The sequence below is a fragment of the Aspergillus glaucus genome (genome assembly GCF_001890805.1).
Source record: "Aspergillus glaucus CBS 516.65 unplaced genomic scaffold ASPGLscaffold_8, whole genome shotgun sequence".
NCBI lineage: Eukaryota > Fungi > Ascomycota > Eurotiomycetes > Eurotiales > Aspergillaceae > Aspergillus > Aspergillus glaucus.
Window position 1 is genome coordinate 223,959 of NW_019170460.1, and position 26,950 is coordinate 250,908.

Below are 26,950 nucleotides of genomic sequence, written 5' to 3' on the forward strand. Positions count from 1 at the left end.
ACAAGACCATATAAACCACAACAATCAATTCATAAAACGAAGTACATCATCATCATCATCATCATCATCATCATCATATGGGCATAATCATCAAGTCTCATCACGGCATATCGAATCATCGTAAGGTGAATAACTTGCATCGTAAATCTAAAGCATAAAACAAATCTAAGAAAACATTCCGTCAAGCATGTCCTGCATTGAATTTCCCAGTGGTTGTTCACGTTCACCCTCCGTCAGAAGTCGGCCGTGCGAGTCGAATCGATCGGGAAGGTCAATTATTGAATCAGAGTCGGAACTTGGGGAGGACCGAGATTTGTCATTATCATTGAAAGGGGGAGGAGAATGACTGCGTGAAAAATGATGGGAATGATAACGGGAATCATCAGTCGAGTCACTGTCATCCGCTTCATAACCAGGTTCCGGATGACGGCCTGAATCCGAACCCAGGTCAAAAGCTACTGATTTATGCCGCGGAGACTGGCTACGGGGATGGAACCCCTGCCGTCGCGGCGTCTCGGGAGGAGTGTAGACATCCTTTAAGCCTGAATGTTCAACAGTCAGCGACACTACCTTTCACATCGGCCGTCCATGGACCCACCATTGGACGCAGATCGGGTTTTGTGGGGGTGAGAGTTTCGTGCTGTACTCACATGCTCTGGCCTCCGAGGAGGAGCGGCATAGGGACCCGGTCCGGGAGGGGGATAGGGACCTGGTCCTGGAGGAGGGGGATACTGGCGTGGACGCGCCCCAGGCGGGGGCGGGCCGGCGTAATCAGCAGGAGGGTATGGTCGTGGGTCTGCCCCATATTGAGGACCAGGACCTGGAGGTGGCGGGTAGTAATTGGGATTGGGGTGGTACTGGTTGTCGATCGGCTTGGGGGCAGGCGGAGAGGGCGGGTAGGGCATGTAGTTCTGAGGCCCGTCATACGGATCATGAGATGCATAGGGATCATCATGAACCTCGTCTTCAAAGCGGAGTCGTTCTCTGTCCACGTCTGGGTCCTTGAGAGCTATAGATTGGAACGCTGTCAGCTTTATCCTAGTGCAGTTATTTTGGTCCTCAGTACTCACCAGGACGAGGTCTTGACCTGCTTCGGCTAGGCTCTGAGTCGGAGTAGCTTTCGTCACTGTATCTGCCGCCCCGGCTGCGGCTGCGGCTGTAACTGCGGTTTCTTGGAGGGCTGGGGGTAAATCCGGCAGCATCACGTGCGACAGGGTCCGAGGCATCAGAGTAATAACCCGGAGAAGGTGTACGACGACCATAATAGTCGGCCGGTGGGATGCTGCCGTGAACAGGGTGATCGCCGTACTCGATTAAATTAGCCGAATCCCTCGAGGGGTCGGGGTACACATCTGACGGGGACCTGTCACGGGACGACGACCTCCGTCGTTCCCTGTGCTTGGACCTGTCCCGCTTATCCTTATTCTTCTCATAGAGTCCAGTAGCAGCGGCGGTACCCAAGCCACCCGCCACAATGGGGAGTGCTTTACGCACTTTGCTGCGGGAACGGGAGCGATCACCCTTCCGAGAACGCGATTGACTGTGATGTCTGTCTATGAGACCAGCGGCCGCAGCACCTGCCAGGCCGGCACCTGCCATGTGCTTGCGTTTCTGGGACTCACTGCGATGGTGGTCATCACTCTCACTTGGTGCGCGCGAGCGAGATGAGCGACGGCGGCGTGAGCGGCTGCGACGGTCGTCTTTTGAGTTGTTGTTCTTGTTTGCCAAAGCCACACCAGCAGCAAGAGCAGCAGCGCCAATTCCCAGGCCGGCAAGGGTCTTGGTGCGAGAGCGAGAACGGGCATGGCTGCGACTGCCGTGCGAATGACTATGACGACGGCGATGGTGGTGGCTGCGACGACGGCGATGGTGGTGACTGTGATGAGACCTTCGAGAGCTTCGATCATCGTCATCGCGAGCACGAGAACGAGAGCGGTGCCGGCTTCTACTACGGTAGTAGTCTCTGGCCCGCGAGCCGGCTTCTACGGCGACGGCACCCAGGGCACCAGCGCCGACGTCTCGGCCGACCCGACCAGCACCATTCGACACATCATCCCCGTGCCTCTTGCTTCGTTTGCGAAGCATTTCTGCCGCCGCGACACCAACAACAGCGCCCTCGGCCATATGACGCCTGTGATTCGGGTGCTCATCCCGTTCACGAGACGAAGCACGAGACGTAGCGCGGCTATAGTCACTGTAGTCCCGATCATCACGACGGCGAGGTCGCTGAGACAAGGAGTCGTCAGGCCTGAGCTCGTGACGAGCACGACGGTCATCGTCATACTCGCGAACACGACGGTAATAATAGTATCCAGGATCCCGATCATGTTCAGGTCGTGGGGCAACATCGTAACCGGAAGTGCGTGGGCTGGCGTAAGCTGGACCTCGAGATTCATGGATTATTATTGGCTGACCTTCGCAAATGATAATGGGAGCAGGGGGGTAGACCGGCGAGGGGAGGCTGTCTTCAAACCGGGTATAGCGATAGTACTCACGTTCGTAGGGGTCATCATATCGCAGGTCACCGTAAATGCGCGGGTCTAACTCATCTTCCATTCCAGAGCGCTCGTCCCAATCACGGGGTCGTCGAACAACCAGGTTGCGATCCTCCTCTGGCGGAATGACGTAACGCTTAACCGAGTAGGAAGAGGAACGAGGCTCGTCCCAATCGCGATAAGGATCACGATAAACAGTGCCGTGTGATGACATGGTGTATATTCAATAGACAATGTCTAGAGAGGGAGAGAGAAGAGAGGGAAAAAGAAGAAGAAAAAGGTGAGGAGAACAGGAAATAAACGGCTCGGAGGGGCTGGTGGGGTAAGAGGGCTGGCTGAATGTCGATCGCGCAAACAAAGCACAACAAGGAACAAGAGTACTAGCAAATGCAATAAACGGGAATTTGTGAATAACGAGTCAGGGCAGTCTGTCCTCGTAGGACTAAGAGGGAAGAGGGGTTGTTGGTGGACTCGGTTGTGTCTAAATAGTGTGCGTTGACGCAATTAGAGACACTCAAAGTAGACGAGTTTTAGTTGTATCTGAGGAAAAGACGATACAAATAAGATGAAGAGGATAATACAAAGATAAAGAGAATGAGAGATGAAGAAAGAAAAATGAGAGATGAAGAAGAAAAATAGGAGAAGTCAAAAGACGAAGAAGAACAAAGAACTCAGCCACGTGAGAGGACTCGTGATGACCTCACTGGCAAGTCAATTGATTCCCTCAACTTCCGTTGACAAACGCCACAAACGCCCGAGACGCCTGGATTATTGCTGGTGATAGGGCAGATGACAGGTTTCCACTGTGTTCTCGCCCACTGTGGCGATTCAGGTTTTATGCCGGATCCTCGCCGGGGGCTGAGTTGCCCCGCGCCCGGTGATGGTACTTTTTACTGAAGTCATAACGGTTTGCTACTACTAAGAAATCAAGAAAATGACAGCAGATGTTGATGTTGATATCTAGATACCGGGAACGCTGGAACCGTGGGGATTTCATCCATGGTTGATTTTGCTCCCCGCGGATAAAGACCGGATGCGATCCATGGCACGGCGACTCGTTTTCACTACATACTCCGTACATGTACTCTATTTTCGATGGAGATGCATCAATGACAGCTCTTGAATATGCAGGGCCGGTGAAATAATTCCCATGCCGTGTGATATCTAGAATGTCTTGCAGAGCACAATTCTCTGCCACCTGACCAGGAGCCAGTCTACCTGCTGTCATGGACACAACAGGTGTTTGCCAATATTTGTCCCCATGTTTTTTTTTTTTTTTTTTTTTTTTTTTTTCCCTCGATTTTTCGAGTCACAAAAACGTCATAGCAGCGACGTTGAATTATGCCGTCATAAAGATCCTTATTCACCACTGTGCAGATTCTATTTGCTATGATTGGATACTGATATATAGAATATCATTCGCTCGCTTATTCCTTGCTATGATTGGCTGGCTGGCTAATGCTCGTCTCATCTGTTCTACTCACTGCGTACTCTGGACTCTTCAAGAATATTTGAATGATCGTGACTTGCTCAATCTGGATCTATCTACAGGACCATACCATCCGAGAGGCAATGGACGCTTTTGGTGGTGATTCGTCAAGCCCTACCGTCTTCGCTCGGAAGCCTAACCTAGTTCTGCAATTCTGCAAACACATGAAGACAAACCTAGGACTAATCTCAAGATCACCAACCGGATATTACTGATGCTTTTACTAGAAATGGTTTGCAGAACTACCCCATACAGACACATCAAATCCCCGGGCCCAGTGAAACATGCGGAGATCATGGTTGACTGGTGCGGGCCTCGCAAGCCGTTCCCAATTAGGAAATTTCGATGACCCTCTCTATCCCCAACGAACCACTCCAACTCATGGAGAGCAACCAACAAGAGTCTCATCGAGTGTTCAGATACGCTTTCACATGTTGCGAGATGATTGTTTTACCGAACACTGGAGAGATAAAGCAGAGCCATCCGCAAGGATGGCTCTGAAGACACGCATTAACCAAAATTTAGGTATCATTACTTTTCTTTGTCTGTCTTAACATTAAATTACCAGTCGCAATGGCGTCAAGAAACCCAAAGGACTCCATGAAGTCCACCTGGCGCAAAGCCCCTCGAGACCAATGGAACATCAACCACTGGCTAATCGAGCTCCTAAACGTCCACCCCTTCGAACTCGACCAGGAAATCCCAGTCCACTCCAAAGATGAAAAAGTGCCCTACATGACCCAATGGTCCCTCAACCTCTGGGTTCTCTTCTACGGCGCCATCCCCCTCCTCATCCACGAAGTCTACACCACCTACACAGGAAACACCATGTCCCGCTGGGCCGCCATAGGCTTCTACTCAACCTTCTTCAACGCCGCCGTCATCTACCTCATGCACATCATCCGCCGCCTAGGCCACACCTACGGCTTCCTAGACGGCGACAAGCCCCGCGATGACATCCCAGACGTAGGCGTGCACAAGGTCGTCGCCTCCCTGTACAAAACCACCATCTCGCGCATCATCATGGCCGCCTACTTCTCCTACAACGCACACCAGCTCCCCTCCCAACTCGACTGGAAATGGCTCCCGCTCGAAATCGGCGTCTACGGCGTCGTCCTCGACTTCTGGTTCTACTGGTACCACCGCCTCATGCACGACTTCAACCCGCTCTGGAAATACCACCGCACGCACCACCTCACCAAACACCCCAACCCTACCCTCTCCGCCTACGCAGACCACGAGCAGGAATTCTTCGACATGGTCGGCGTCCCCATGATGACCTACTTCACTTTACACTACGCCTTCGGCCTGCCCATGAGCTTCTACGAATGGTGGATCTGCCACCAGTACGTTGCGTTTGCGGAGGTCTGGGGACATAGTGGAATTAGGTTGCATTTGACCGTGCCGACGCCGTTTAGCTGGGTGTTGCAGATGTTGGATTGTGAGATTGTGATTGAGGATCATGATTTGCATCATAGGAAGGGTTGGAGGAAGAGTCATAATTATGGGAAGCAGAGTCGGGTTTGGGATCGGGTTTTTGGGACTACGTGTCCGAGGGTGGAGAGTGTGGAGGAGAATGTGGATTATGTGAATACGGTGAGTATGCCGTTGTTTTAGGTCAGATCTTGATCTGGATGTGTTAGGCTTTCTGTTGTACATAGGACATGTGATGGGTATATAAGAATGACTTACGACTAGCAATTGATTTATGAATTTATTTACTACATAAGCATAGTTCACTGTCTAAGTAGTATCCTTTCCCTGCTCCCCCACAGACCTAGTAGCAGCCTCCAAAGGAAAAACCTCCGGCCCATTCGACGCCTCCGCCCCATAAATCCTCCCCCATCTCTCCCTCATCTCCTCAGGCGTCGTCCACGCATTCTCCGGATCTCTCATCCACAGCCTTAGCAGGTGTCGCCGATGCTCACTATCATCAACGTAATTCCTCCGCGCATGCAAAACAGCCAAGTTATTAATATACTGGATATCTCCCTTTCTCAACTTCATGGAGATATGGAACTCGTCTGCTAGAAAGTGCAGCGCATCGAGGGCTTCTGCTTGCGCTGCGGTTAGGTATTTCGATTGCGGGACGTTACCGAAGCCGGAGAATGAGCGGCGAGAGAATTGGATGATCACCCTCTCCGGGGCCTTGTCGGTGGGTGGTTGGTAGAAGAGCAATGGGCGTTGGTGGATGGTGTCGTTTTTCGCACTGCGTCTCATTAGCATGCTAGAACCACTGATTGATAAAGAAGGAACTGGGGGATACCTAGGAATCAACCACTCCTCGGCCAAAACCCTCACAAGATCCGGCCTCGTCCTCGCCAACTCATTATACACCCTCCCCCCACTAGCGACCAAACTCTCCCCGCCCTCCACAGGCTCACCCAGCACAAACAAACTAACAATATCACCCACATCCGTATGAAAAATAACCTCTCCATCCGTATACGCCGCTAACGAAAACTTCTTCTCATCAGCAGCGGCATCTTTCTTGCGAAAATCCGTAATATGCGCCATCATCACGTCTGCGGGCTCGCCGGCATACTGGTGGTCCTGGCGGCCGAAGACGGGCCCGATGTGCGAGGCCAAACCGACGTAGATGATTATGTTCTGGGCGCGGGTGTAGTTGTCGACGGGGATGTTGCGGAGGAGGGTGAAGCCGTGGCTGGAGTGGATGTTTTGGGATGCGCGGCGGAGGATGGGGTGGAGGGTTGGGAGGGGGAATGTTGATGTATCTAATTTTGAGGGGGGTAGGTGCAGGGCTTTGGTTGTTAGGTCTTTGCTTTTTTGGGACAAGGCAAGGATTGTTTTAACCTTCGAAGTGCTTCACGGCGGCATCAATCTCAGCCAATTGCTCCTCATCCAACGCCAGCACACAGTCCGTCCCGTCATTACTCTCATGCTCATCAATCGATAGACTCTCCCTATCCCAGACCATCTTTGAATTAAGCTGTGCGGGGAACCTATCGGGAAGCGTTTTTGGAAGTTCCTCATTCTGCAAGCGATAACTTGTCCGCGCCGCGGATTCCTCGCTGTTGGGATAGTAGGATAGATGCGCGTAGTCCATTTTCTGCAAGTCTTTGATTAGAATGACAATGGATGGAGGGCAGGGAGTATGTTTACATACTTATCGTATTTTGCTCGAGATGATGGACCCACAATTCATCCTCATTGCGGATATAGTGGGGGCGTGGCATGGGTGCGGCGGTCAATTGGATTCGTGTGTTTAGAAATGCTAAACGGAGGTGTCGTTGGTGATGGATTGGCTGGGAAGTGAAGTTGAGTGGTGAGTTGCTGCGTGTGCTAGTATATATTTTGCATCGAGGTGCCATGGTGGCTCCATCTGAGGTGTTGTTGCGAAAAAGATATGCTCCGATATAGTGTCCTGGTATGACTTCAAGAATTCAAAATCGACGACGGAGTGTAGCGTTGTCAGCAAGTCCCTACAAACCGCACACCATGACGATTGGGGCATCTTTCGACGGGAAGTAATCAGATATACCCCAAGTAGCGTGTATGAATGCGTCTAAGCCCATTTCTAACAGAAATCTGGCAAATCTGATGCACTGTAAATCAACTCTTTGATACAAATAGGCTTCTCCATACGACCTGACCTGTTCGAACCCTATTTATCCAGATCAAAGATAACGATAGATCTCTAACGATAGATCTGCGTACCTCGGTCCATCAAGATAAAGCGGCTTTATTCAGACATCAACATTTTTATCTCCGATGCAGATTCGACTAGCAGTTGCATGTTCTTTGTTCACGATGGAACAACATTCATCCTGGCAAGGGTCTGCCAACCACGCGCAGGAACCATTTCTGGATGAATAGAACAAGAGTACAGTTCAAGATGGGTCCAAAGCTACATGAATCTTATTATACGATCTATTGCCTATAGGGCGAGTCAGCGCAGCGATCCCTTGATTGATAAATTTTCTCTCAGATGAGGCAGGATTCCTAGCTGCAAGCAAGCAAAGGATTAACCCCTGTTGCGATGAACAGTTACAGGCTTCAAGGTTTACGGTGACAGCCGCTATCTGACAAACACCGAGGAGCTCCGGAAGGGCCACTATGGAGCCCGATTACCAAGTTCAGTAAATGCATTTGAATTTGACTCCTTCTATATCGGGAATCTAGTGATGACGCTACGACCACCCTGACCCTTTGTCTCTGCATTCGCAACAAAGAAACGGGTGAAACTACTGTTCGGCCTTGTTGCTGGTTGACATCTGGTTGGTACGGGGTCACTCGGACAACACCGACAGGAGTTACGAGACTGTGTAAACTATGTAGGACTGGCCATACGCTTGGGAATGACATGTGTTTCCCACGGTTGGTCCGATTTATCATATCCATTGAGAAATGGGCGTTCGCTGCACTTTTTTTTTTTTTTTTTTTTTTTACAGCGCCGGGTGATCAGCAATAAAAGAGGCATAAACACTGCTCCCTCTACGGAGTAAGCCGCAAACTCTCTGCATCAAATCATATGGGTTTTATAAAAAGAAAGAGGAAGCATTAGCTGTTAATGCAGCAGAGATCTTAATCTCGGAGTCTATCTATTCTTTCAACCACTGCGGGTCTGGAGAACCAAGCATAATTCAAGAAAAAGAGTCGCCTACAGCCCTTAATCTGCAGTCCAGCTGCAAATTGCCCAACTGTTACAAGAAGTTTGCCTTTCGAGGCTGGTGTTGGCTTGTGCCGCTATGCGGAGGGGAAAAGAAAACATACCATCATCTCCTGGAACCACCATCTGTGCCCAACTTTAAGCCATCACTTCCGTGGTTTCTTATTTTCGATTTATGTTTTAATTCTTTGTTTAAAATCGGATGGTCCTCTTGGTCGCTATTCGGCTCGCTTTCCACACGCAGCAAGTATATTGCGGAGACGATTGAACGGTGAACGACATCAATCGTACCTTTGAATATTCAACAACACAATGACCTCCGGAAACCGTCACGGCGGAAAACGCCTACCCATAAGCTGTCAAGCATGTCGAACCAGAAAAATCCGCTGCTCTCGCGACAAACGACCATGTCAAACATGTGTCCGGCGAGGCTTGGGCGCAGAGGACTGTGTCTACCTGGGCCAACCGCGATTATCATCCGAGCAGTCATCTTCATCAGATTCACTTGTGCAGCAAGAATTACTCGCGCGAATTCGCAATCTTGAAAATTTAGTTCAGAGACAAGCGAGATCGAACTCGCTAGCTGGGTTGCAAAACAGCAGCAACTCTCTTTCTCCGCAGACAACTAGCTCGTCGGAACCTGATAGTGCTATTGGGCTGGGGCCACTGGAATCAATGGGCTCTGGTATGGCGAATATGGGATCTTTGCAGACGTTTTCTTCGGGGCATGTTCGATATATGCCGTTAGCGTCGCAGTGGAATTCGGTGGTGAATAAGAGTTCCACTGGTGATTGTTTGCAGAATGTTGATACGGAAATTCCGGATGATGATGATGACTTGCAGATTCCGTTGGTCAGAAACGGGAGTGCTTCGAGGAGTGAGTTGTTGGGAGTTCTTCCGCCGGGGAGATATTGCGATACTTTGAAGAATGTGTACTTTCAAGTCTTTTCGCCGGTAAGATTGTGTTTTCATTTCGCAATGGATGACAGGCTAACAATGGGCAGCTATTTCATATCCTCCATGATTTGACCTTCGAGGCAGAATATCAACAATTCCGACACGACGCCGGAAGCGTATCAACATCATGGCTTGCATTACTTTTCACCATCCTAGGCATAGCAGTGACTGCACTTGACGACGATGATCCCTTACTCTCCGACCTAGGCCGCGAAAAGACAGTCAGTCGCAATATCAAAGTCCTATCAGCGCGCTACCGCTCCGCCGCAATGCGATGCTTAGCAGCAGACGGCGTTGTATCGCGACACTCCATCAACTCCCTGCAGTGTCTCGTGCTCATTAACTACGCCCGCTCTCATCGAGGACTGCCAACATGGACACTGATCGGCTTCACCCACCACGTCGCCATCTCAATGGGTTGTCACATCGACCCTGAACGATTCGGTCTAGGTTCTATCGAGCGCGAGGAACGAAGGCGCGCATGGGCCGGCCTGATGATGCTGTACACCATTCAGAACGCCTCCTTCGGTAGTCTGGATCAGCGCCTTCTCGCACAAGACGTTAAACTCCCCTCAGATGTCAACGATGTGGACCTCCTAACAGGAACACCCTCTGAGCCAGTCCCGCGCCCAACGCAAATGACCTATCTCCTACTAAAATTCCGCCTCTACAAAGTATCCGCCATGATCTGCGAATCTATCTTCAGCTTCCCCTACAGGTCTCGAACTAGTACTCCGCAACTCGAGTCTGAAATCGTGGCTATACAGGAAATGTGCGATGAGCGGTACCAGCTTGATACGACACATGAACCACTACCTACGCACCACATAGCAAACATGAATATCCTCTATAGCTATATCCACCAACTCTTCCTCTTACTTCTCCGCCCCACGCTATGTCGGTACTTCCAGGGCGAGATTACACCCGAGACATCCGCGTCGAGGGCTAAATGCGTCGCTTCTTCCAAGGCATCGCTGACAATTTACACATCGCTATCCGAATCGCCCCAGTTTGCGCCGTATAAGTGGTACAATAGCGGTTTGGGAAGCTTTCATGCCTTTCACGCTGCCGTCGTTTTATCGGTTATCCTCATGAACCCGGAGAGTCAGGCGGAATTCGTCGAGGTAAAGGATATCCTCTGGAAGTCGCTTGGTGTCTTTGCTGCGCTATCAAACCGCAGTGCGTTTTGCAGTAAGGCAGTGCCTATTTTACGACAGATCATGTAAGCCCGCCCCTTCTCCTTCCTTGACCATCCTCCGTAACCAAGACTAATAAATAATTGCAAAGTGACGTTGCCACAACCCGCTACCATCAACACCACCACCATCAACACCAACAACACCTCCTAAGTTTCTCCCCCATGGCACCAACAACCAACTCCTCCCCTGCTACTCACACAAACATGAACACACCATACAGCCAACACCACTCCACCCCCGCAGCAATGATCGATGAAAGCCTTATGGACCCGTTCTTCGCGCAGATGAGTCCGCAGAACTGGGTTAGTCCGGCTGCGATGCCGTGGGATGGATGGGGGTTTTTATCGGCGGAGGGGTTTGGGATGCAACATGGTTGATTTTGGTTGAGTTATTTCGGTGCTGGTATATGGCTTGGTGTCGGGTATGGTGTTTTGGGGTGTATTGTTTGGCTGGAATATCTACACAGCACAGCCCTCTTAGGAGTTTTATAGAAGAACGTCTGCGAAGAGATTGGATTATGAGATATAGATGATAACAGATATATATAATGCTTATTACACTGGGAAATCAGAGGAAAATGCTCCAACCAGTGCGGTGCTCGCTACACTGTGTATATCCCCCAACAAATCCCACGCATCAATCAACCACTCTGCCTGACCGACACAGCTTCCACATGCTGTGAACCAGTCTTCCCATCTCCATCTTCGTCTCCATCCCTACCACCATCTTTACTCCTTTCATCGGATGAAATAACTTTGTCTCCGAATGCAGACGCGATTTCTTCCAGCGTTTTCTGCTTCGTCTCACTAGTATCGAGCATAGTGAGCAAAATGATTTCGGTTATCAGGACGATTAAATACTCACGGGAAGTAGAAATACGCAATAACCAAGAAGAAAAGCGTACACGCGACAAAAACGTAGTAGTAGTTCTCGTGGATGTTGGCGAATGCACTCGGGCCTGCTTCGGTGACTGCAACCAGTGATATCAGTATGGCCATTGATAAATGGAAAGAGGAAGGAGGTGTACCTGCAACATTAACAATAAAATGCGATGCAGCCGCCAATCCCATGATCTTACTCCGGAGAGCAATCGGCAGGACTTCAGCGCCGTACAACCAGGTTGTACTGTTGAGCATACCATCTGTTGCCATCATAGTTAGCCACCTTTTGAGTCTTGAGACAATAAGAGAAGTAGACGCACAATACGCGACAACAAAAAGATAAATCCCCAAAATAGCAAATCCCTTCCCGACTCGATTATCCGTATTCTGGAATTCTCTCTGCATGACGGCTGCGTAGATTTCGACGAGGATGATTCCTGCTAGGCCGGATAGGAGCATCCTTAACGTTGTTAGCTGGTTTTTTGTTTCTGGATGGGATTTGTAGACGTACTTTCGACGACCCCATTGATCGGTTAGGTATTTGGTCGTGAGGCAGTTGACGACGAGGGCTACGATGCCGTATACTGCGGCTAGGGCGAGGATGGTGTGGGAGTCTATGCCTAGGGATTTGTAGAGGATTGCTATGGTTGTTAGTGGAATGGTCTGGGAAGAACGGGATAGTAGCGCACTTTGGTAGTACTGTTATGTGTTAGCAGCCATCACTTTCAGATAACTCTATTACTTACCTGAATCACATTCACACCAGTAAGGCTCGTCATAGTCTGAACGGCAATAGACCTAACTCATGATTAGCCCCTGTCGCGCAGCCCTGAACAATGACATACACCAAAACCCTCCGCCGAAAAAGCTTAAAAATCTCCCTATAAGAAGTAATCTCCCTCTCCATCTCATACTCAATCTGCACCCTCATACGCGTAAACTCCTCCTGCACCTCATGAGAATGCAAATCCCTTCGAATCCGACCAAACTCCCTCCGCGCATCCTCGATCTTCCCAATCCGAATCAAATGGCGCGGCGAATTAGGCATGAAGGTGATCAACCCGATGAACATGATAATCCCCCAGGGTATCTGAATACCGAGAGGAAGTCGCCATTGCACGGGACCGTAGGGGGCGTAGCTGCAAGCGAAGCCTACCCAGTTGGAGGCCATTGTTCCGAAGGAGATGCCGCAGCCTGAGATTCCTCCTATTAGGCCGCGGTAGCGAGGGTCTGAGATTTCGCTGAGGTAGATTGGGACTGTGCCGACTAGTCCACTAGCACTTTATTGGTACCAGGGAAATGATACGTGCACGGAGGGACTCACCCAACAGCATATCCAGCGAGTACTCGGCCCGCAAGGAACATTCCAATGTTAACAGACGCAGTCTGAATAACCGTTCCAATCGTGACAACGACACACATCATCTCCATGAATCGGAGACGCCCGAGTCTGTCCCCGACGAAGGTCTGCGTAAACGCGCCGACTGCTTCGCCGGCGATGTAAACAGCGACAACCTGTGCGGGTCAGATGATGTCTTTCACTTCATAGTTTGGAATCTGGCTTACAGCACCGGTGAGCCCATCGGAGGGATTGTTCATATAATCAATCCAGCTTTGGTGAGCAATCGCTGGACAACCTTTCAGTCTTTGCTTGATATACTCTCTGCTAAGTACTTACTCGTCGTCGCGATACCCGTATCAAAGCCCTAGTCCAGTTAGAACCTATGCTATACTCTTCCTGACTAATGAAAATCCGGCAAACATACGAATAGAAAAGTGCCGATAGCGGCAAACAGCGCAACACCAAATGCGTACCACATGGCCATCTACACCAGCTGAATAGCGTCAAATCGATCAAAAGAATGGAAAAAAAAAAAAAAAAAAAAAAAAAAACTGAAACTAAGACAGCTTCGCTTTTATTATAAAACCGTCTAAAGTATTCAAAACACGGCCGATGTCCTACAGGCCGAAACTAAAGTATACCAATGTTGAACTAGTCACTCGGAGTATGACCGACTTGGGATACCTATGAGACCACAAGCCGCGGTTATGTGAAGAAGAGGAGAAATCCATGATGACTGTTCTATCCATGTAGACCCAGCCGCAGTGAAGAATGGAGGTCAACGCCCGGCATTTGTTGGATCGGGGTATGTTCGCTGGAGCGGGGAAGATGCATAAAAGACGATCTGGAGACAATAGGATAAAGATCTCACTGCATTGAGAAATGGCCAATAACTTTATGAATATGGAAGACAACTAGACAAACCTGGCTGGGAGTGCGTCCGACCTCAGTCCTGCTAAGAATCCCGTGATCTCTCACTTCTGCATCAGCATCCCTCGTTCATTCTCTAAGCACTGATAAATGGAATTTATATTCATTGTATTGAGACTCATTCCAGGTAAAATAATTCAGTCTTGATTCTTCGCTCTCAATAAACCAAATATAGCCCTCATTAACAAGTACTTGAAGTAACCCGAATCACATCTCACAACGCCACTATCCTTAGCCCAATAGCGCTCTAAGACACATCCCGTGGAAATAATACAACCCATATACTACCATCCAGCTGGTTGAACTACTCTAGCGTCCCCCAAGTACAACACGAGCCACCCGCAGTACGACCTCCTCGAAAAACCACCTCGCAGCCCCTATTCTGTACGGACAATTCAGTGACTTGATTCGAAACCCATGGCCAGCTGCAACATCTCACAAGTCTCTTTTTACGACTGCAACTACGGTTATTCCGGGTGGTGACAAAGATACTTTCTTTGTTCTCTTTGCTCCAGCTTCGTTGGAGTGGAGTTTAATCTAAAAACGAAAAGAGAAAAGGTCAAAAAAGGCTCGTGTTCCACGCGATCGTCCTCCCCATTTTGAGTACTAGTAGTACTATGTGCGATGTATGAGATGATAATGGAAATACGGTTAGCTCCAGTAGGACCCATAAATTCATTATGGACAATAAAGGTGCTAAATGGGGGCCGCTATATGGCCTTGCAAGATGCGTCTTTGACAGCCCTCCTTTTTTAAAGCTCGTCTATTGATGACTAGTACTAATGCCGAGGGAGCACTAGCCAGCGTGGATTACGGTTATAACTATGGGTTTTGAGTGTGACGGGAATTGAGGTGCGGGGGCTGGGATGGTTACTGGTTACTATTATTATGCGCTTGCAGTGCTGTCTTGAGGAACAAGTGCTTTAAAACAATTTTGCCATACTATTCGACTAGATAGCGAGAGCTCGTTCTTGATCTCGAGCGTTGTTCGGATTGTTGAAGGATAACGCTCAATTTCATGCCATTATGGCACCGTCTCTACCGATGAGTACCAGAGTCTCTTGGTTCCAATCCATGTCGACTATTGAACCCTACGATGGTCCTCCACGGAATATTCAGCCGACCAATGAGGTCAGATTCGATGAGCGTTTAAGACCAAAGAACTATGAGATCTTTGGCACACATCCAGACTCCAAGATATTAATAACAGACGTCCGGATCCTCGACTCAACAGGGAGAGAGCCATATCGAGGAGATGTTCTCATCGAAGGTATGTTAGATGTCATCATTCCCATCTATCGACGCCAGTTAACCCGTACCAGGCGAGCAATTCACCGCAGTAGGCAACGTCCCCAATAAAGATGAACTAAAACGAAACCCCAAAGTACGCACATTCAACGGCAGAGGAAGGACACTGATGTCCGGACTGGGCGATGCGCATACCCATATTTCATGGAACGGAGGTGACCTAGCTCGATTAGGCGAGCTCGATGTGGAGGAACACACTCTGCTCACGGCAAAGAGTGCCCAGTGCTTTCTGGATTCGGGATATACCATGTCAGCTACCTATTCCATTGTCCCCATCTCATGCTAACCTCGTGTGAGTTGAAGGTGCTGGGGCGCTGCATCCGCAAAAGACAGATTAGACGTCGTAACCCGCAATGCCATTAATGCCGGTGACATCCCCGGTCCTCGTTATCTCGCGAACGCCAAGGAGGTCTGTCGAAGAGATGGCGACCTCGTCCCAGGAATCAGCGCCTATGCTGACGGCCCGGATGAAATGAGAGAGGTCATTCGTCGACATGTCGAGTTGACTGCTGATCAGATCAAGCTTAGCATGTCAGGAGAGCCGGTATTGAATGTTTCACTTCTTGAATTGACACCCGTGCTAACATAAAATGATCGGGAAAGATCACAGAAGACCGTTCAGTAGATGAATGCTACTTCACAAATGAAGAAACAGCAGCATGCGTCGACGAAGCCCACAAACACGGTCGAAGATTATGCGCCCACGCAAGAGGATGTGACTCGGTAGCCATGTGCATTCGACACGGTGTAGACGTGATATTCCACGCATCATACATTGACGACGAAGGTACCAACAACATCCTCCCTCTGTGTCAAATAAGTGACTAACGACACAGGAATGAACATGCTCGAAGCTAACAAAACTAAACACATCGTGGTCCCTGCCCTAAACTTCCCCATCAACACCCTCGAAGACGGCGAACGCTTCGGCTACCCACGCTCCAAAGCAGAAGCAGCAGGCTACAAGACTGAAATAGAAACAGCGGTTCTCGCAATGCGCGAGATGCATCGTCGGGGCATTGTCGTGTTGCCGGGAGGGTGAGCCAATTCCCACTTCACCTTCCTCCTTCAATCTGTCAATGAATCAGATGTTAACAATCGGGCAGAGACTACGGCTTCGCTTGGACACCACATGGTACATACGCGCGCGACCTCGCGCATTTCACCAAGTTACTTGGCTTCACACCACATGAGGCTATTATCGCGGCGACAGCGGGTGTCGCGAAGCTGTTCATGCGGGAGCATGAACTGGGGAAGATACAGCCGGGGTACTATGCAGACTGTATTCTTGTGAATGGGGATCCGTTGGAGGATATTGAGATTTTGCAGGATCATGATCGGTTGGATATTATTATGATTAATGGGAGGGTGCATAAGGCGGGGAGGAAGGAGTATTTGGGGGAGGAAAAAGTGAGGAATGGGAATGGGGTTAAGAGGGGGTTGGAGACGGATGGGGATGTGGAAGTTCCGGTGGTGAAGAGGGCTATGCAGAAGGATTATTGATGGTTCGTGTCGTGTATCTGTACGTGATGTAGGAAAGGTTCAAGGTTGTATTATGAATCAAGGTTCTGGGCAAGCGTGGGAAGAGAAGGTCCGTATGGCTTGAAGGGGTCTCGAAGAGGTCATGGACGGCTCGAGCACATCCTTACGAGGCAAGTGTCCCGGCGCATCCTACGATAGCCAGCAGAAATCGGAACTCGTAAAGTTTTAGGTATGAACTCTTATTTCATTGATTTTTTTGCCATTGCCAATGTCATATCCCCACCGCCACTGTACGTAAAGCGGCTTGTGCATAGCAGGAAACCCAGAGCCGAACAAGGAAATCACACACCTAGAAGACAAGAGCAGCACCCTTGGTCTTCTTGTCACCACTGTAGAGGAAAACGCGGTTAGCATACACATCTGACACCTGAAGACAGTACAAGGGAACATACCCCAACTCGAAGTGCTTGCATCTCTTCAGAGAGAGCTGCTTCTTGGACTTGCACTGCGTGCACTCAAGACGCAGGACGATCTTCTTGGTAGTCTTGGCCTTCTTGTGGAAGATGGGCTTGGTCTGACCACCATAACCGCTCTGCTTCCGGTCGTAACGACGCTTACCCTGGGCGTACAGCGAGGCCTATACCACAACATTTGTATCAGCGTCATTGTCCTCCGGTGACCGTGTCGAATGAGGTATGGAAGTGACGCACCTTGCCAGCCTTGTACTGGGTAACCTTGTGCTGGGTGTGCTTGTGGCAGTCCTTGGACTTGCAGAACGTCCGGCGGGTTTTCGGAACGTTGACCTGGAGGCGCGGAGAGATAAGAATCAGCCTTCGGTTCTCACGAGATATGATTGCTGCCGGTCCATGTTCCTCTGTTCATCGGAGAAAATGTTGAAATCGAATCGGTGACGGTCATGAGTAGCGAGTATCGACAGCTCGTTTGATTGGGAGATTTGATAGCGCGCGGGTTCGTCGGCCGGGATTTTCGAAAAGCATTTCTTGGTGTGCTCGTCCGCGGTCGCGCCCTTGTCCTATTGCCTCAAGTATCGTGAAAGTTCGACTGTATTCTCGCTTGCGACGGGATTTTTCAATTCTTCTTTCGACCGCAGAGTGGAAAAGCAATAGTGTTGTATCCGAATCATTGACGCTCTCGCACAAAAAAAAAAATCGCCTCGCCGCACCGATAATTTGAATTTCATCCAATTTTCTCCGGAGGAAACAGCTGGAAATAGAACATCAAGGGACAGTATCTCCTTACCATTTTGACTGACTTGGCCGGATCGCGAGTTTGGTGGTCGGTGGATTGTCACTTGTCGGAGAGGTTCAAGTCGGGCTGGACGTGGATTGTGGGATTTCGTTCGCTTAGTGCCCTATCGGGATTGAGCCTAGCCGTTTTGGGAACCCTGCCAAGACTGTGTCATTATGCCTCAGGCATGAAACTTTTTTCTACGGTGATCTTTATGAATGCTGCCAACTTGATTGTGGAGTGAGAAAGGCAGTTGATAGTTTGATTCTTAGTTAAATCCCTTTCCGATAAGAACACACTCTCCCTTCCCGTACCATGATGCACCCTTACACAACTCCAAGCCCTTCTCATGTCCCACAACCCATTCGCCTGAGGAAATATTCCCACCCTCACTACTAGGCCAGTACTTCTGTTGCAATCCCTGATTGATATGCTCAAGTTTCTCCATCAACGCTTTCAGCTGCTCGCGATCAACGCGAGTTCCATCAAAGCCATCCTTCTCAAGCAAGAACCCATCATGCGTAATGAACCGTGCAATCGTGATATGCGCAGAAGGGACGATATACCTAGGAATCACTTTGATACCCGTCTCTGCGACTCGGTCGTATAGGTCCCGCCGCAGATGATGATAGCTATATGCCCCATAATCTGTGTTATCGGTCCCCTCTCCGGCTGCAGGGACAAAGCTCAACGCCATTGCTGATGCATCGTAGCTGATAATAGGCTTGATCAGGCGTGATCGGTGGTTGATTGTATACTCGGCCAGTTCTAGAATTATGCCAGTTGCTTCCAGTTCAGAGACAAGGCCCTCCAATTCTGAGCGGGTTCGCGAGTTGGCTAGTTCGAGTGTGGTCATGTGCAAGCCCTCGGACGGCGTAAACCAGATGGCTGTCATTGTTAATTATCAGGTCACCAACTCTGAGATGGAATACTAACATGGAGCAACGCTTTTCAACTCCCGCTGGATCTCACCAACCAGCTCCCGGATATGCTTTGGCGGACGAGCGTAAAAGGCGAGATTGTTTCTGTGGTCGATAAATGGTCCCTCGTCCTTCTCATTCTTGCCGATTTCTTGAGCGTGCAGTTTGCTCAGGATCTCGTCGAGGGTCCATCCGGGGAAATCTGGGCTGAGGATGGTAGTTTTATATTGCGCGTTTCTTGCGGAGCGGTGAGTTTCGTATCGAGTTTGTAGTCGAGTCTGCGTAGATTGGTAAGTCAGCTGTCTATTCTTATAGTAGAGAGTTGATTTGAAAGGGGGGGGTGTATCATACTGGGTCATTGTCACACTCCGAAATGAGCTGCTGGAATGGGTTCTGGTTTGGAGCTGTCTGCGCCATAGTAAATTTATCTTCGACCTCGTGTATGCGGTTCTTGTGGATCGAGGTGTTGAGCTCAATTTGCTCGCTCGAGAGAAATGGAAAATGATCGCCTGTTTGGTGTACAGCCTCAAGGCACTTGCATGGATATATATAGTTGGAGAGCTGAATGCTTCTTTAGATTCTTCCAGCAATGCCTAACCAGAACAGGCAAATAAAAGAAAGACAAAAGCAAATTGAAAGAAAACAATATATACAATTCTTCAACTAGACAAGAGCATCTTTGCTTTCCTACTATTTGCTACCGCTGCATGTACTTGTATCACCGCATCACTGCCCATCCATCACCTCCCCACCTTTAGGAACCCCGCCGCGGCGAAGCTCTTTTTATTCTCCAACGAGCCCGACAACCAGCACTTCCTCCATAGATTTCTCGTTTTCGCAAAGCGTCTGTTTTCGCGTTTTCCTCATTTATCTATCCTTCCTTTAGAGCAATTTCAGCTGCGCTGATCTTCCGTCAAAATGTTAATCAAGTGAGCGCTCGTCCCGCGGTTATTTTGTTGCATCATCGGAATAGCAGTTTTGGAGTCTTGCAGCTGCTAACATGCCCGTATCAATAGAGTCCGCACCCTGACCGGCAAGGAGATTGAGTTGGATATCGAGCCTGATTACAAGGTACTTTGACCTGCGCTACTCCTGTCTTCCCCGATAGCGAATCCCGAACCCGTCGATCCACGACCCCATAACTGCAGCCAGAAGGAACCCCGTACTAAAACGAATACAGGTCTCCAGAATAAAGGAACGCGTCGAAGAGAAAGAAGGCATTCCCCCGGTCCAGCAGCGACTGATTTTCGGCGGAAAGCAGATGTACGTCACGTCATCCTACCACCACCACCTCCTCCCCTACCTCCTCGTTTGAACAACTAGCTTACAAAAACGTCGATAAAAACAGGGCGGACGACAAAACAGCCTCGGAATATAACCTTGAAGGCGGTGCGACACTGCATCTTGTCCTTGCGCTTCGTGGCGGTTCACTGTGATCGGATTCGGAGCGGATTGAGTCGATGATTCGAATAAGTCTACTTTGCTTGCTGTTTGCTTTCGGTTACGAATACCAATACGAATACCTTATGCGATGATAATGTCCTGTCAATGAAATGAAAATTGTTTACTTCGGATGCGACCCTTGCGAGCCATCGTGTGTGCGGTCCTATACCCAAGATAGAGAGATATTTGCTTCAGCTTCTTATGAGAGTTCTATGCCGGGACAGTGAGGTATAGCGTGAGCGGAAAGAGAGCACTTGCTACTGACAAATAATAGACCAGGCGTTTCAGAATCAGAGTTTAAACAAGTATAGATTAAGATCCAGGTCAAATATTTTCGAGAAAGATGAAAGAAAATGATTAATATATGCTGACGCACCAGTTTCGCCGTGTGCCAAATACCAAAACTCCTTGGATGAGATATAAGCGCCGTTTTCCGATCCAATATAATAACATAAAATGCGAATAAAATAGACAAAAAAGTCCGCTCTAGCGCCCTGAAAATTCCAAAATTGCAGTGGTTCTCTCAGGTCACCTTCTTTTTCTTTGGTGGCATGAAGATGCTCGGAGCAGGTCTCTTGCGGATCGTTGCAATGCGTGGTGCCTGTGCTGGTGGTGTCTTGGACTGACCCGTATCTGATGTTGGCTCTGGACTAGCACGCTTTACGGCCTTCCGTTTCGGTTCCTGCGTATCATCTTGAGGCTCGGGCTCTGGTGAAGCTTCGAAAAGATCGTCGACCTTTCTTTTGGCTGGTAATGGTGGAGACGAATCTCCGGTTGCTGGTGTGGATGTTTGTGCCGGTGTTCTCGAGGCTGGAGAGCTAACGGGCTTCCCAGAAGTCAAAGCTCGCAACCTCACCTCTCTTTCCTGCAAAGATGGCGTAATAACAGGATTGTTCGATCCGAACGCAGGCTGCGACCTAGTCCGTCCTGGCGCTCTCAAAGCTGGATGCGCTTTCGAAGCTGGAGGGGCCTTTCGTGTAGCAAGAGGCTCAGAAGGCTGTCGATGCGCTTCAACAAGAGACCGCGGAGCCATCCTGACCTTTGACGCTCTGCTGTGCAGTTGACCAGTCGGAACAGCAAGGGCTTTATTCCGTTTCGGCGCAGAGAAGATGCTGCTTTTCTTCTTTCCATCCCCCGAGAACGAGCGCGGAATCTGCGGCCGCTCAAACGACCACGCAGAACCTCCCATCGGATCTGCAGAGATCCCGGAAGAAGAGGAAGCGAAGACCGGTGCAATACCACCTTTCTTCCTATCATACGCGGCATATCGTGCTCTCTCTGTCGGTTTCATCGGGGGAAGGCGCTGGTCGGTCACGAGCTTAGTACTGTGTTGGGCGCGCCTCGAGTTGATGCCCTCCATGGCCTGCTTCAGTTGTTCCGCATCCTTATCCACTTCCCTTTGCACTCGTTCTCGGAGATCGCAGTAGACTTGGTACCAGGACTCGGGGTGTTCGGGGAAATCGTATTCTTCCCACTTGGGGATGTCGCGCTTGATGAAACCGATCCACATTTCTTCATTGTCTTTCATAATGTGCGGTGATTGCAATTCGATCGATCGCTAGTACAGAAGATAGTATGTGAGCCTATGTCCTTCGAAACCAGATGCGACTGATCGATACTCACCAGTTTCTCGGGGCTTTCGATCTTCAGAAGGAATGGTCGAGCAAGAGAATATGGTATGCTGCCAATATCGTCGAGGTCTAGCAAGCAAAGGTTAGACATCTGTATCAGGAAGGTATCACTGGGGTTGCCTACACTTCATGTTTTTGACGGCAGCCGCCGTGGACAGCTGAAGGAGCGATGGGGCCGGCATTGTGGTGAATAGGAGGGACCAAATGAACATAAAATTGGTGGCATTAAGGATTCTTGAGGTGGTGAATACCCAGACGAGGGATGATTATTATGTAGAAAATAGTGAGACATTGAAGACATTCACCAGCGACAGTCGAGTATTTATATGGAGAGGAGTTGAATGAAATGATGCGCCGGCGATGATCCAAGGCGGAGCACTGTCACATGATATCATTGGCCGCTACGACGTTGAGTATGAGAGCACAAAATTATCACGGAAAGCGCATTAAATCTAGGACACGATCTCCTTGACAGCATCAATCCCGTCGATGTCCCATTGGTGAGCCGCAGTCCGTTCCATCCACTCCGACCAGTCCGAGAACGGAACGTTCATGATCTGCGCGTACTCCCAATAGTCAGGGTACCAACCTGCAAATTTCCAACCAAGGATGCCCGTGATCTTGTTCTGGTCATCGACCATGACATTCCAAGGCGCAATATCACCGTGAGTAAACACAGAGTGCTCAGATCGTGGCAGTAATTCAGGCAACAAATCTCTCAGGACCCGACCTCCAGCGTGAAGATAGCGCTCATACAGGCGAGCTCGCACCTCCCCATCACTCGTCAACGGCCGAGCTGGTTTCTGAAGATCCTCAAGCATGCCCTTTGACGGAGTGCCATCAGCGGCACATTGGTAAATACCACCGACCAGATCCGTGCGTTCAATATCCCGAATCCTCCAGACAATATCCCAAATCTCGCGACAAACAAACTCCTTGCTCTCCTGATCCAGCGTATCCCACTTCGATTCCAGAGTAGATCCTTGGATGTAAGTCATCTTGATCTCGCCATAGTCTTCAGAAGCATAGTGCTCGGTCGGACTGAAACTCGTAGATTTGACCCAAGGCAGAGGAACAGTGGTACGCTTCTGTGCAGCCACCGTGTTCATCGCTTCAGACTCGGCACGTCGTACTCTATATCCGAGCTTGGTCACGTAGGAGGAGTCATGGTTGACCACGAGCTTGCCGTCTCGGCTGGAGAGGACGGTGATGACTTCGTTTCTGGGGGAGAGGGTAGAGATGTCCAAGGGGTCCGGGCATAGGAAGACCGTTTGACCTCCTTTGAAATACCGGTTACCTTTCTTGAGACTCTCCGCTTGGGAAGGAACGCCGTTTGAAGGGTCGCTCATCGTGGAGAATTTCGATAGGTGGAAGATCGAGGTTCTTTGGTGTCCACTAATGAAAGGGCTAGTATGAGGACTTGTCAATAAAAAGCCTACTGAGACTGTAACAGATGCTCGAATAGAAAACAGAGAAGAAAGATATGGGTAGTTAACTGGGTCAAGGATGGCAGGACGGATCACCCATATCCAGAAGCTATGCGTGGGCAGTCACCTAATCGGGAAGGTGCCAGTCTGGGGGTTGAGAAGGCAAAAACAACCCACGACGGGAGAAATCGGACGAAATATCATACAAAATTAATGATCATTACCATATGAAGCCGTCAAACATAGGAGAATGCAATTATCATTCAACCAATTAAGTAAAGTAAATGGAATTAGGTATATTTAAATCGCAGTAAATAAGGGCTTATCGACCTCAGATAGAGGTCCATACTTCATTCGTCGTTCCTGTAGCTTCAACCACTAGACGTCTTCGCCATCTTAGGGTCCTTAGGATGGCTATTGGGCATCTGAGCCAACCATGTCGGTGGAGAGATACCAGTTTGTTCTTGGATTGTGCTCAAGAGCGGAGGAAGATTCTGCATAATGTTCCGAATTGGTGCAGATGAGTCGCCAACGTCGCCGTTTCCTAATCCCGATATGAGAAACACGTATATGGTCAAGGGAAGTTAGGGTGCTTACCAGTATTCCACGTAGTAATCTTCGGCTGAAGGCCATTAATAGCTTGGGCATTTGCGTGCGCCAGCTTCTCGTAGGTGCCGTTCTGCATCATCTGGAACTGCAGGAAGGCTTGAGGACCACCGAGAACGTCGACAAGGGCACCATATCCCTTAGAAAGTTCCAGCAGACCTTCAGCATCGCGCTGTTGCTTGTAGAAAGCAGCGTCTGCTTCTTTGCTCTGGCGGTAGTCTAGAATGGGGTCAGCCGGCTTCGATCCCAAACGGGATGAAAGAAAAACCTACATAACGCATCTGCTTCCATCTTTCGCTTGTACAAGTGTGCATCTGCTGCCTTATGCTCCGTGTAGTAAGATGCGTTAGCAGTTTCCTGCGCAGCCTCGCGCGCAACCTTGCTCTTGGTGACTTCGTTCGCCCTGCGCCGTTCCAACTCAGTCTCCGCCATTCTAGCCTGGAGCTGCTTTTGCAACTCTGCTTCTTTCATCTCGTTCTGGCGCGTTGCAGTAATATTGCTCATTTCGTTTCTGGCATTCAGCGCTGTTTTACAGTCCACAAGGTCAGCGTCTGCCTTGGCCTTTTCGGCCTTTCGCTTGGTTTCCAGGACAGCAGTTTCGGCATCGATCTTGGAGATTTCCTGCTTGGTTTTGCCTTGCTTCTCGGACTCTCCGATTTCACCACGCATTCGGGCCTCAGCAACATCAACCCTGGCTTGATTGAGGGCTCCCTCATGTGCCTTGCGGCTCAAAAAGGCAAAATACTCGCTGCCAGGGGTATCTTGAAGTTCCTTGACGTTGGCGTTATAGCTGCACAGTTTATCAGTACGGGTGCCGGTATCTCTTGGATTAAGCAGAGGCTTACATTTTCAAACCGAATTCTTCGAGCTCATTCTGAACATTCCCAATGACTATCCCAAAAGTTAGTTTCACAAGTAAATATGCCCGGGTATATAGCACGCTTTACCCTTATTCTTAAAAACCTGTCGTTCCTTGAAGATCTCCTCCATCGACATGCTAGAGACAATCACCCGAGTCTCTCCTTCAATAATCCCCTTCACGATATCCTGGACGTGGTGCTTCACAGTGGAAGCAGGGGCATTCTTTTGTAATTCTGATCCAGAGTTCCCAGAAAGGAGACGGGCATATTTCTTGAGTGCGTCCTCCCCGGTCTCAGGACCGATGGTGAACACCGCAGGCAGGGAGAATTGAAGCTTCTCGCTGGTCATTGCCTGGAGATTCATCGAGAAGTCGAACGGTGCCACGGAAATCCTTGCACACTATTTGGTCGGTTAGTATCTCAGAAGTACCAACCGCTAGAGGCTGTTTGCCTTTAACAGATACTCACTCGCTGCCATGGCATCACAAGGGACTTCTTTTTGATCTGGATATCGTCGACTCCTGCTCCTGTGAGCAGGAGATATTCGCTTGGTCGAGAGATTGCATAACGCATTCTGCCGTTGTATAGTATACTTGTAGTCAAGGGTAAATGTTCACGATATCAAACAAGAAGATAATATCGATAGTTAGCAGTATTTCAGCCCTATTCGTTTTGCAGAGTATGAACAGAAAGAAACAAGCAGGGAGATCCTTGGACGCATTTGTACCACAATATTTACCAGACACGAGACAAGGCTGCGCCCTTTGCCCTTCTTGTTATCCAACAGCCATGATAGTCATCCTTTAAGCCTCATCTACGATACGGCTGTGACGGCTAGGGCTTATGTCGGAGCCGTATGAGGCATGTGACTCAATATAGGCCCATAGTCGGGCGCTGATTATAGCCTCATCCGCAGTAGTTTCCTTGTCCGAATGACAAGCATCATCAGCATCACGGGGCACTTGACCAAGGGCTGTGCATACAACAAAGTTCAAGGCGTCCGTGTATCCTAGTAAACATGCCGTTGCCCGGTCATGATATCGTGTTGATCACTCGATAAACAGGGGTGGAAACCGAGACGAGCGATGAGAGGCTCACAGCATTTCTATTAAGGCACCAGTAGTTAACTACCGGAATAACTAACTAACTATTCAAGAAGCCAGTGATGTCTTCTGGAAGTATTTTGGAACGATTTTCGTTTCTGGAGTGAGAACCACGTGACTGTACTGCTCCACAAAAGCAAACAGTGCAAAATGCTTGCTTGGGATAGCGTCATCGGTGGAGGGGTGATATGGCACGAACTCCAAGAACCTCGCTTTGCTTCACATTTCATTGATAGTCGGTTAGGCAAAGACTTTTAATACTTAATTTATAGCCCGCAAGGTACGTACAGCATCAGTTTCGAAGAACAGCTGCTATAGTTTGGCGAACAGACGGCTCAGTGGAGCTCGAGGTGCCGCATATATAGCTCTTCATGGAAGCTGACGTTGATTGCATATACTAATCATCTGTTTCTCATAGGAATAATCGGAAATCATGGCACCCCGCTCGCAATTGGAGATCTTCACATCATCGGTCCAGCGCCTGGTCAAGGAAGAGGCGTCTTATCACAGCGAGATCAAGCAACAGACGGAGCGGATCAAGAAGCTAGAAGCTCAGGATGAAGGCGACGAGAACAGAGAATACTTGCTGAACCAGGAGGTATGCAATGCTGTCGATTTGCCGGATGGACTAGTTCAGGCTTGCTAATACACCCGGAACAATAGCGCCGCGCACTCGAGGAAAGCAAGAATGTTTTACCTAGCTTGAAGACCAAGATTGAGGACACAGTAGCTATGCTTGAGAGTCTACTGGTGAGTCCATTGCACCGGATTCCATTATACTAGAGCTGTCAATACTGATACCCGACGCCAGATCGAGGAGGGCAAGAGGGGCTCCGAGAGCAATGTCGAACATATCACGGCTGCTAAAGAAGCCGTTGCAAAGGCTAAAATCGCTGAGCGGGAGATTTCATAACTAGGGTGCCCACGAATTGAAAAGTCATGATTCCAATTATGAGACAAAATTTGCACCAAGAGATGAATATAAACTAAGAAAGGTCC

General features: G+C 49.4%; 13 protein-coding genes across 13 annotated transcripts; 5 read left to right on the forward strand and 8 right to left on the reverse strand.

Moving 5' to 3' along the window:
• Positions 1-165: 165 nt before the first annotated feature.
• On the reverse strand, positions 166-2,709 carry ASPGLDRAFT_65799 (uncharacterized protein; the record flags this gene model as incomplete). The annotated part of the gene is made up of 3 exons (XM_022548946.1): positions 166-542; positions 599-1,009; positions 1,071-2,709. The coding sequence occupies 3 exons, from the start codon at positions 2,707-2,709 to the stop codon at positions 166-168; spliced, it is 2,427 nt and encodes an 808-aa protein (XP_022401688.1).
• A 1,848-nt stretch (positions 2,710-4,557) lies between these two features.
• ASPGLDRAFT_57208 (sterol desaturase family protein) lies at positions 4,558-5,601 on the forward strand (the record flags this gene model as incomplete). Its single annotated transcript, XM_022548240.1, has 1 exon — positions 4,558-5,601. One exon carries the CDS (start codon positions 4,558-4,560, stop codon positions 5,599-5,601), a length of 1,044 nt encoding a protein of 347 aa, XP_022401689.1.
• Positions 5,602-5,727: 126 nt separating this feature from the next.
• ASPGLDRAFT_124861 (TauD/TfdA family dioxygenase) lies at positions 5,728-7,051 on the reverse strand (the record flags this gene model as incomplete). Its single annotated transcript, XM_022540517.1, has 3 exons — positions 5,728-6,193; positions 6,251-6,746; positions 6,799-7,051. The coding sequence occupies 3 exons, from the start codon at positions 7,049-7,051 to the stop codon at positions 5,728-5,730; spliced, it is 1,215 nt and encodes a 404-aa protein (XP_022401690.1).
• A 1,875-nt stretch (positions 7,052-8,926) lies between these two features.
• ASPGLDRAFT_124911 (Zn(II)2Cys6 transcription factor) lies at positions 8,927-11,147 on the forward strand (the record flags this gene model as incomplete). Its single annotated transcript, XM_022540522.1, has 3 exons — positions 8,927-9,568; positions 9,619-10,793; positions 10,859-11,147. 3 exons carry the CDS (start codon positions 8,927-8,929, stop codon positions 11,145-11,147), a joined length of 2,106 nt encoding a protein of 701 aa, XP_022401691.1.
• A 263-nt stretch (positions 11,148-11,410) lies between these two features.
• Positions 11,411-13,477, reverse strand: hxt8 (putative MFS monosaccharide transporter (Hxt8); the record flags this gene model as incomplete). Its single annotated transcript, XM_022542692.1, has 12 exons — positions 11,411-11,576; positions 11,635-11,740; positions 11,798-11,911; positions 11,972-12,111; positions 12,163-12,292; positions 12,341-12,350; positions 12,398-12,449; positions 12,497-12,925; positions 12,976-13,166; positions 13,218-13,279; positions 13,330-13,357; positions 13,418-13,477. The coding sequence occupies 12 exons, from the start codon at positions 13,475-13,477 to the stop codon at positions 11,411-11,413; spliced, it is 1,488 nt and encodes a 495-aa protein (XP_022401692.1).
• Positions 13,478-14,967: 1,490 nt separating this feature from the next.
• On the forward strand, positions 14,968-16,734 carry ASPGLDRAFT_124553 (amidohydrolase family protein; the record flags this gene model as incomplete). The annotated part of the gene is made up of 6 exons (XM_022540488.1): positions 14,968-15,193; positions 15,246-15,480; positions 15,535-15,775; positions 15,835-16,018; positions 16,068-16,269; positions 16,338-16,734. 6 exons carry the CDS (start codon positions 14,968-14,970, stop codon positions 16,732-16,734), a joined length of 1,485 nt encoding a protein of 494 aa, XP_022401693.1.
• Positions 16,735-16,898: 164 nt separating this feature from the next.
• Positions 16,899-18,060, reverse strand: ASPGLDRAFT_1408417 (60S ribosomal protein eL42). Its single transcript, XM_022541709.1, has 4 exons — positions 17,974-18,060; positions 17,424-17,516; positions 17,166-17,350; positions 16,899-17,102 (listed from the first exon to the last, which is right to left on the reverse strand). Exons 1-4 carry the CDS (start codon positions 17,974-17,976, stop codon positions 17,063-17,065), a joined length of 321 nt encoding a protein of 106 aa, XP_022401694.1. The 5' UTR covers positions 17,977-18,060; the 3' UTR covers positions 16,899-17,062.
• A 122-nt stretch (positions 18,061-18,182) lies between these two features.
• Positions 18,183-19,553, reverse strand: ASPGLDRAFT_147642 (uncharacterized protein). The gene is made up of 3 exons (XM_022541938.1): positions 19,233-19,553; positions 18,898-19,159; positions 18,183-18,849 (listed from the first exon to the last, which is right to left on the reverse strand). Exons 1-3 carry the CDS (start codon positions 19,296-19,298, stop codon positions 18,230-18,232), a joined length of 948 nt encoding a protein of 315 aa, XP_022401695.1. The 5' UTR covers positions 19,299-19,553; the 3' UTR covers positions 18,183-18,229.
• Positions 19,554-19,653: 100 nt separating this feature from the next.
• Positions 19,654-20,317, forward strand: ASPGLDRAFT_169510 (NEDD8 family protein RUB1; the record flags this gene model as incomplete). Its single annotated transcript, XM_022542693.1, has 4 exons — positions 19,654-19,810; positions 19,898-19,952; positions 20,062-20,144; positions 20,230-20,317. Exons 1-4 carry the CDS (start codon positions 19,800-19,802, stop codon positions 20,315-20,317), a joined length of 237 nt encoding a protein of 78 aa, XP_022401696.1. The 5' UTR covers positions 19,654-19,799.
• Positions 20,318-20,847: 530 nt separating this feature from the next.
• Positions 20,848-22,137, reverse strand: ASPGLDRAFT_124808 (uncharacterized protein; the record flags this gene model as incomplete). Its single annotated transcript, XM_022540511.1, has 3 exons — positions 20,848-21,882; positions 21,948-22,024; positions 22,080-22,137. The coding sequence occupies 3 exons, from the start codon at positions 22,135-22,137 to the stop codon at positions 20,848-20,850; spliced, it is 1,170 nt and encodes a 389-aa protein (XP_022401697.1).
• Positions 22,138-22,407: 270 nt separating this feature from the next.
• On the reverse strand, positions 22,408-23,304 carry ASPGLDRAFT_34651 (aminoglycoside phosphotransferase family protein; the record flags this gene model as incomplete). The annotated part of the gene is made up of 1 exon (XM_022544455.1): positions 22,408-23,304. One exon carries the CDS (start codon positions 23,302-23,304, stop codon positions 22,408-22,410), a length of 897 nt encoding a protein of 298 aa, XP_022401698.1.
• Positions 23,305-23,753: 449 nt separating this feature from the next.
• On the reverse strand, positions 23,754-25,421 carry ASPGLDRAFT_124547 (flotillin domain protein; the record flags this gene model as incomplete). Its single annotated transcript, XM_022540487.1, has 6 exons — positions 23,754-23,926; positions 23,980-24,207; positions 24,261-24,778; positions 24,834-24,879; positions 24,936-25,248; positions 25,317-25,421. 6 exons carry the CDS (start codon positions 25,419-25,421, stop codon positions 23,754-23,756), a joined length of 1,383 nt encoding a protein of 460 aa, XP_022401699.1.
• Positions 25,422-26,281: 860 nt separating this feature from the next.
• ASPGLDRAFT_1408675 (putative tubulin-specific chaperone Rbl2) lies at positions 26,282-26,947 on the forward strand. The gene is made up of 4 exons (XM_022541710.1): positions 26,282-26,301; positions 26,370-26,549; positions 26,615-26,701; positions 26,763-26,947. Exons 2-4 carry the CDS (start codon positions 26,385-26,387, stop codon positions 26,862-26,864), a joined length of 354 nt encoding a protein of 117 aa, XP_022401700.1. The 5' UTR covers positions 26,282-26,301; positions 26,370-26,384; the 3' UTR covers positions 26,865-26,947.
• Positions 26,948-26,950: the final 3 nt, after the last annotated feature.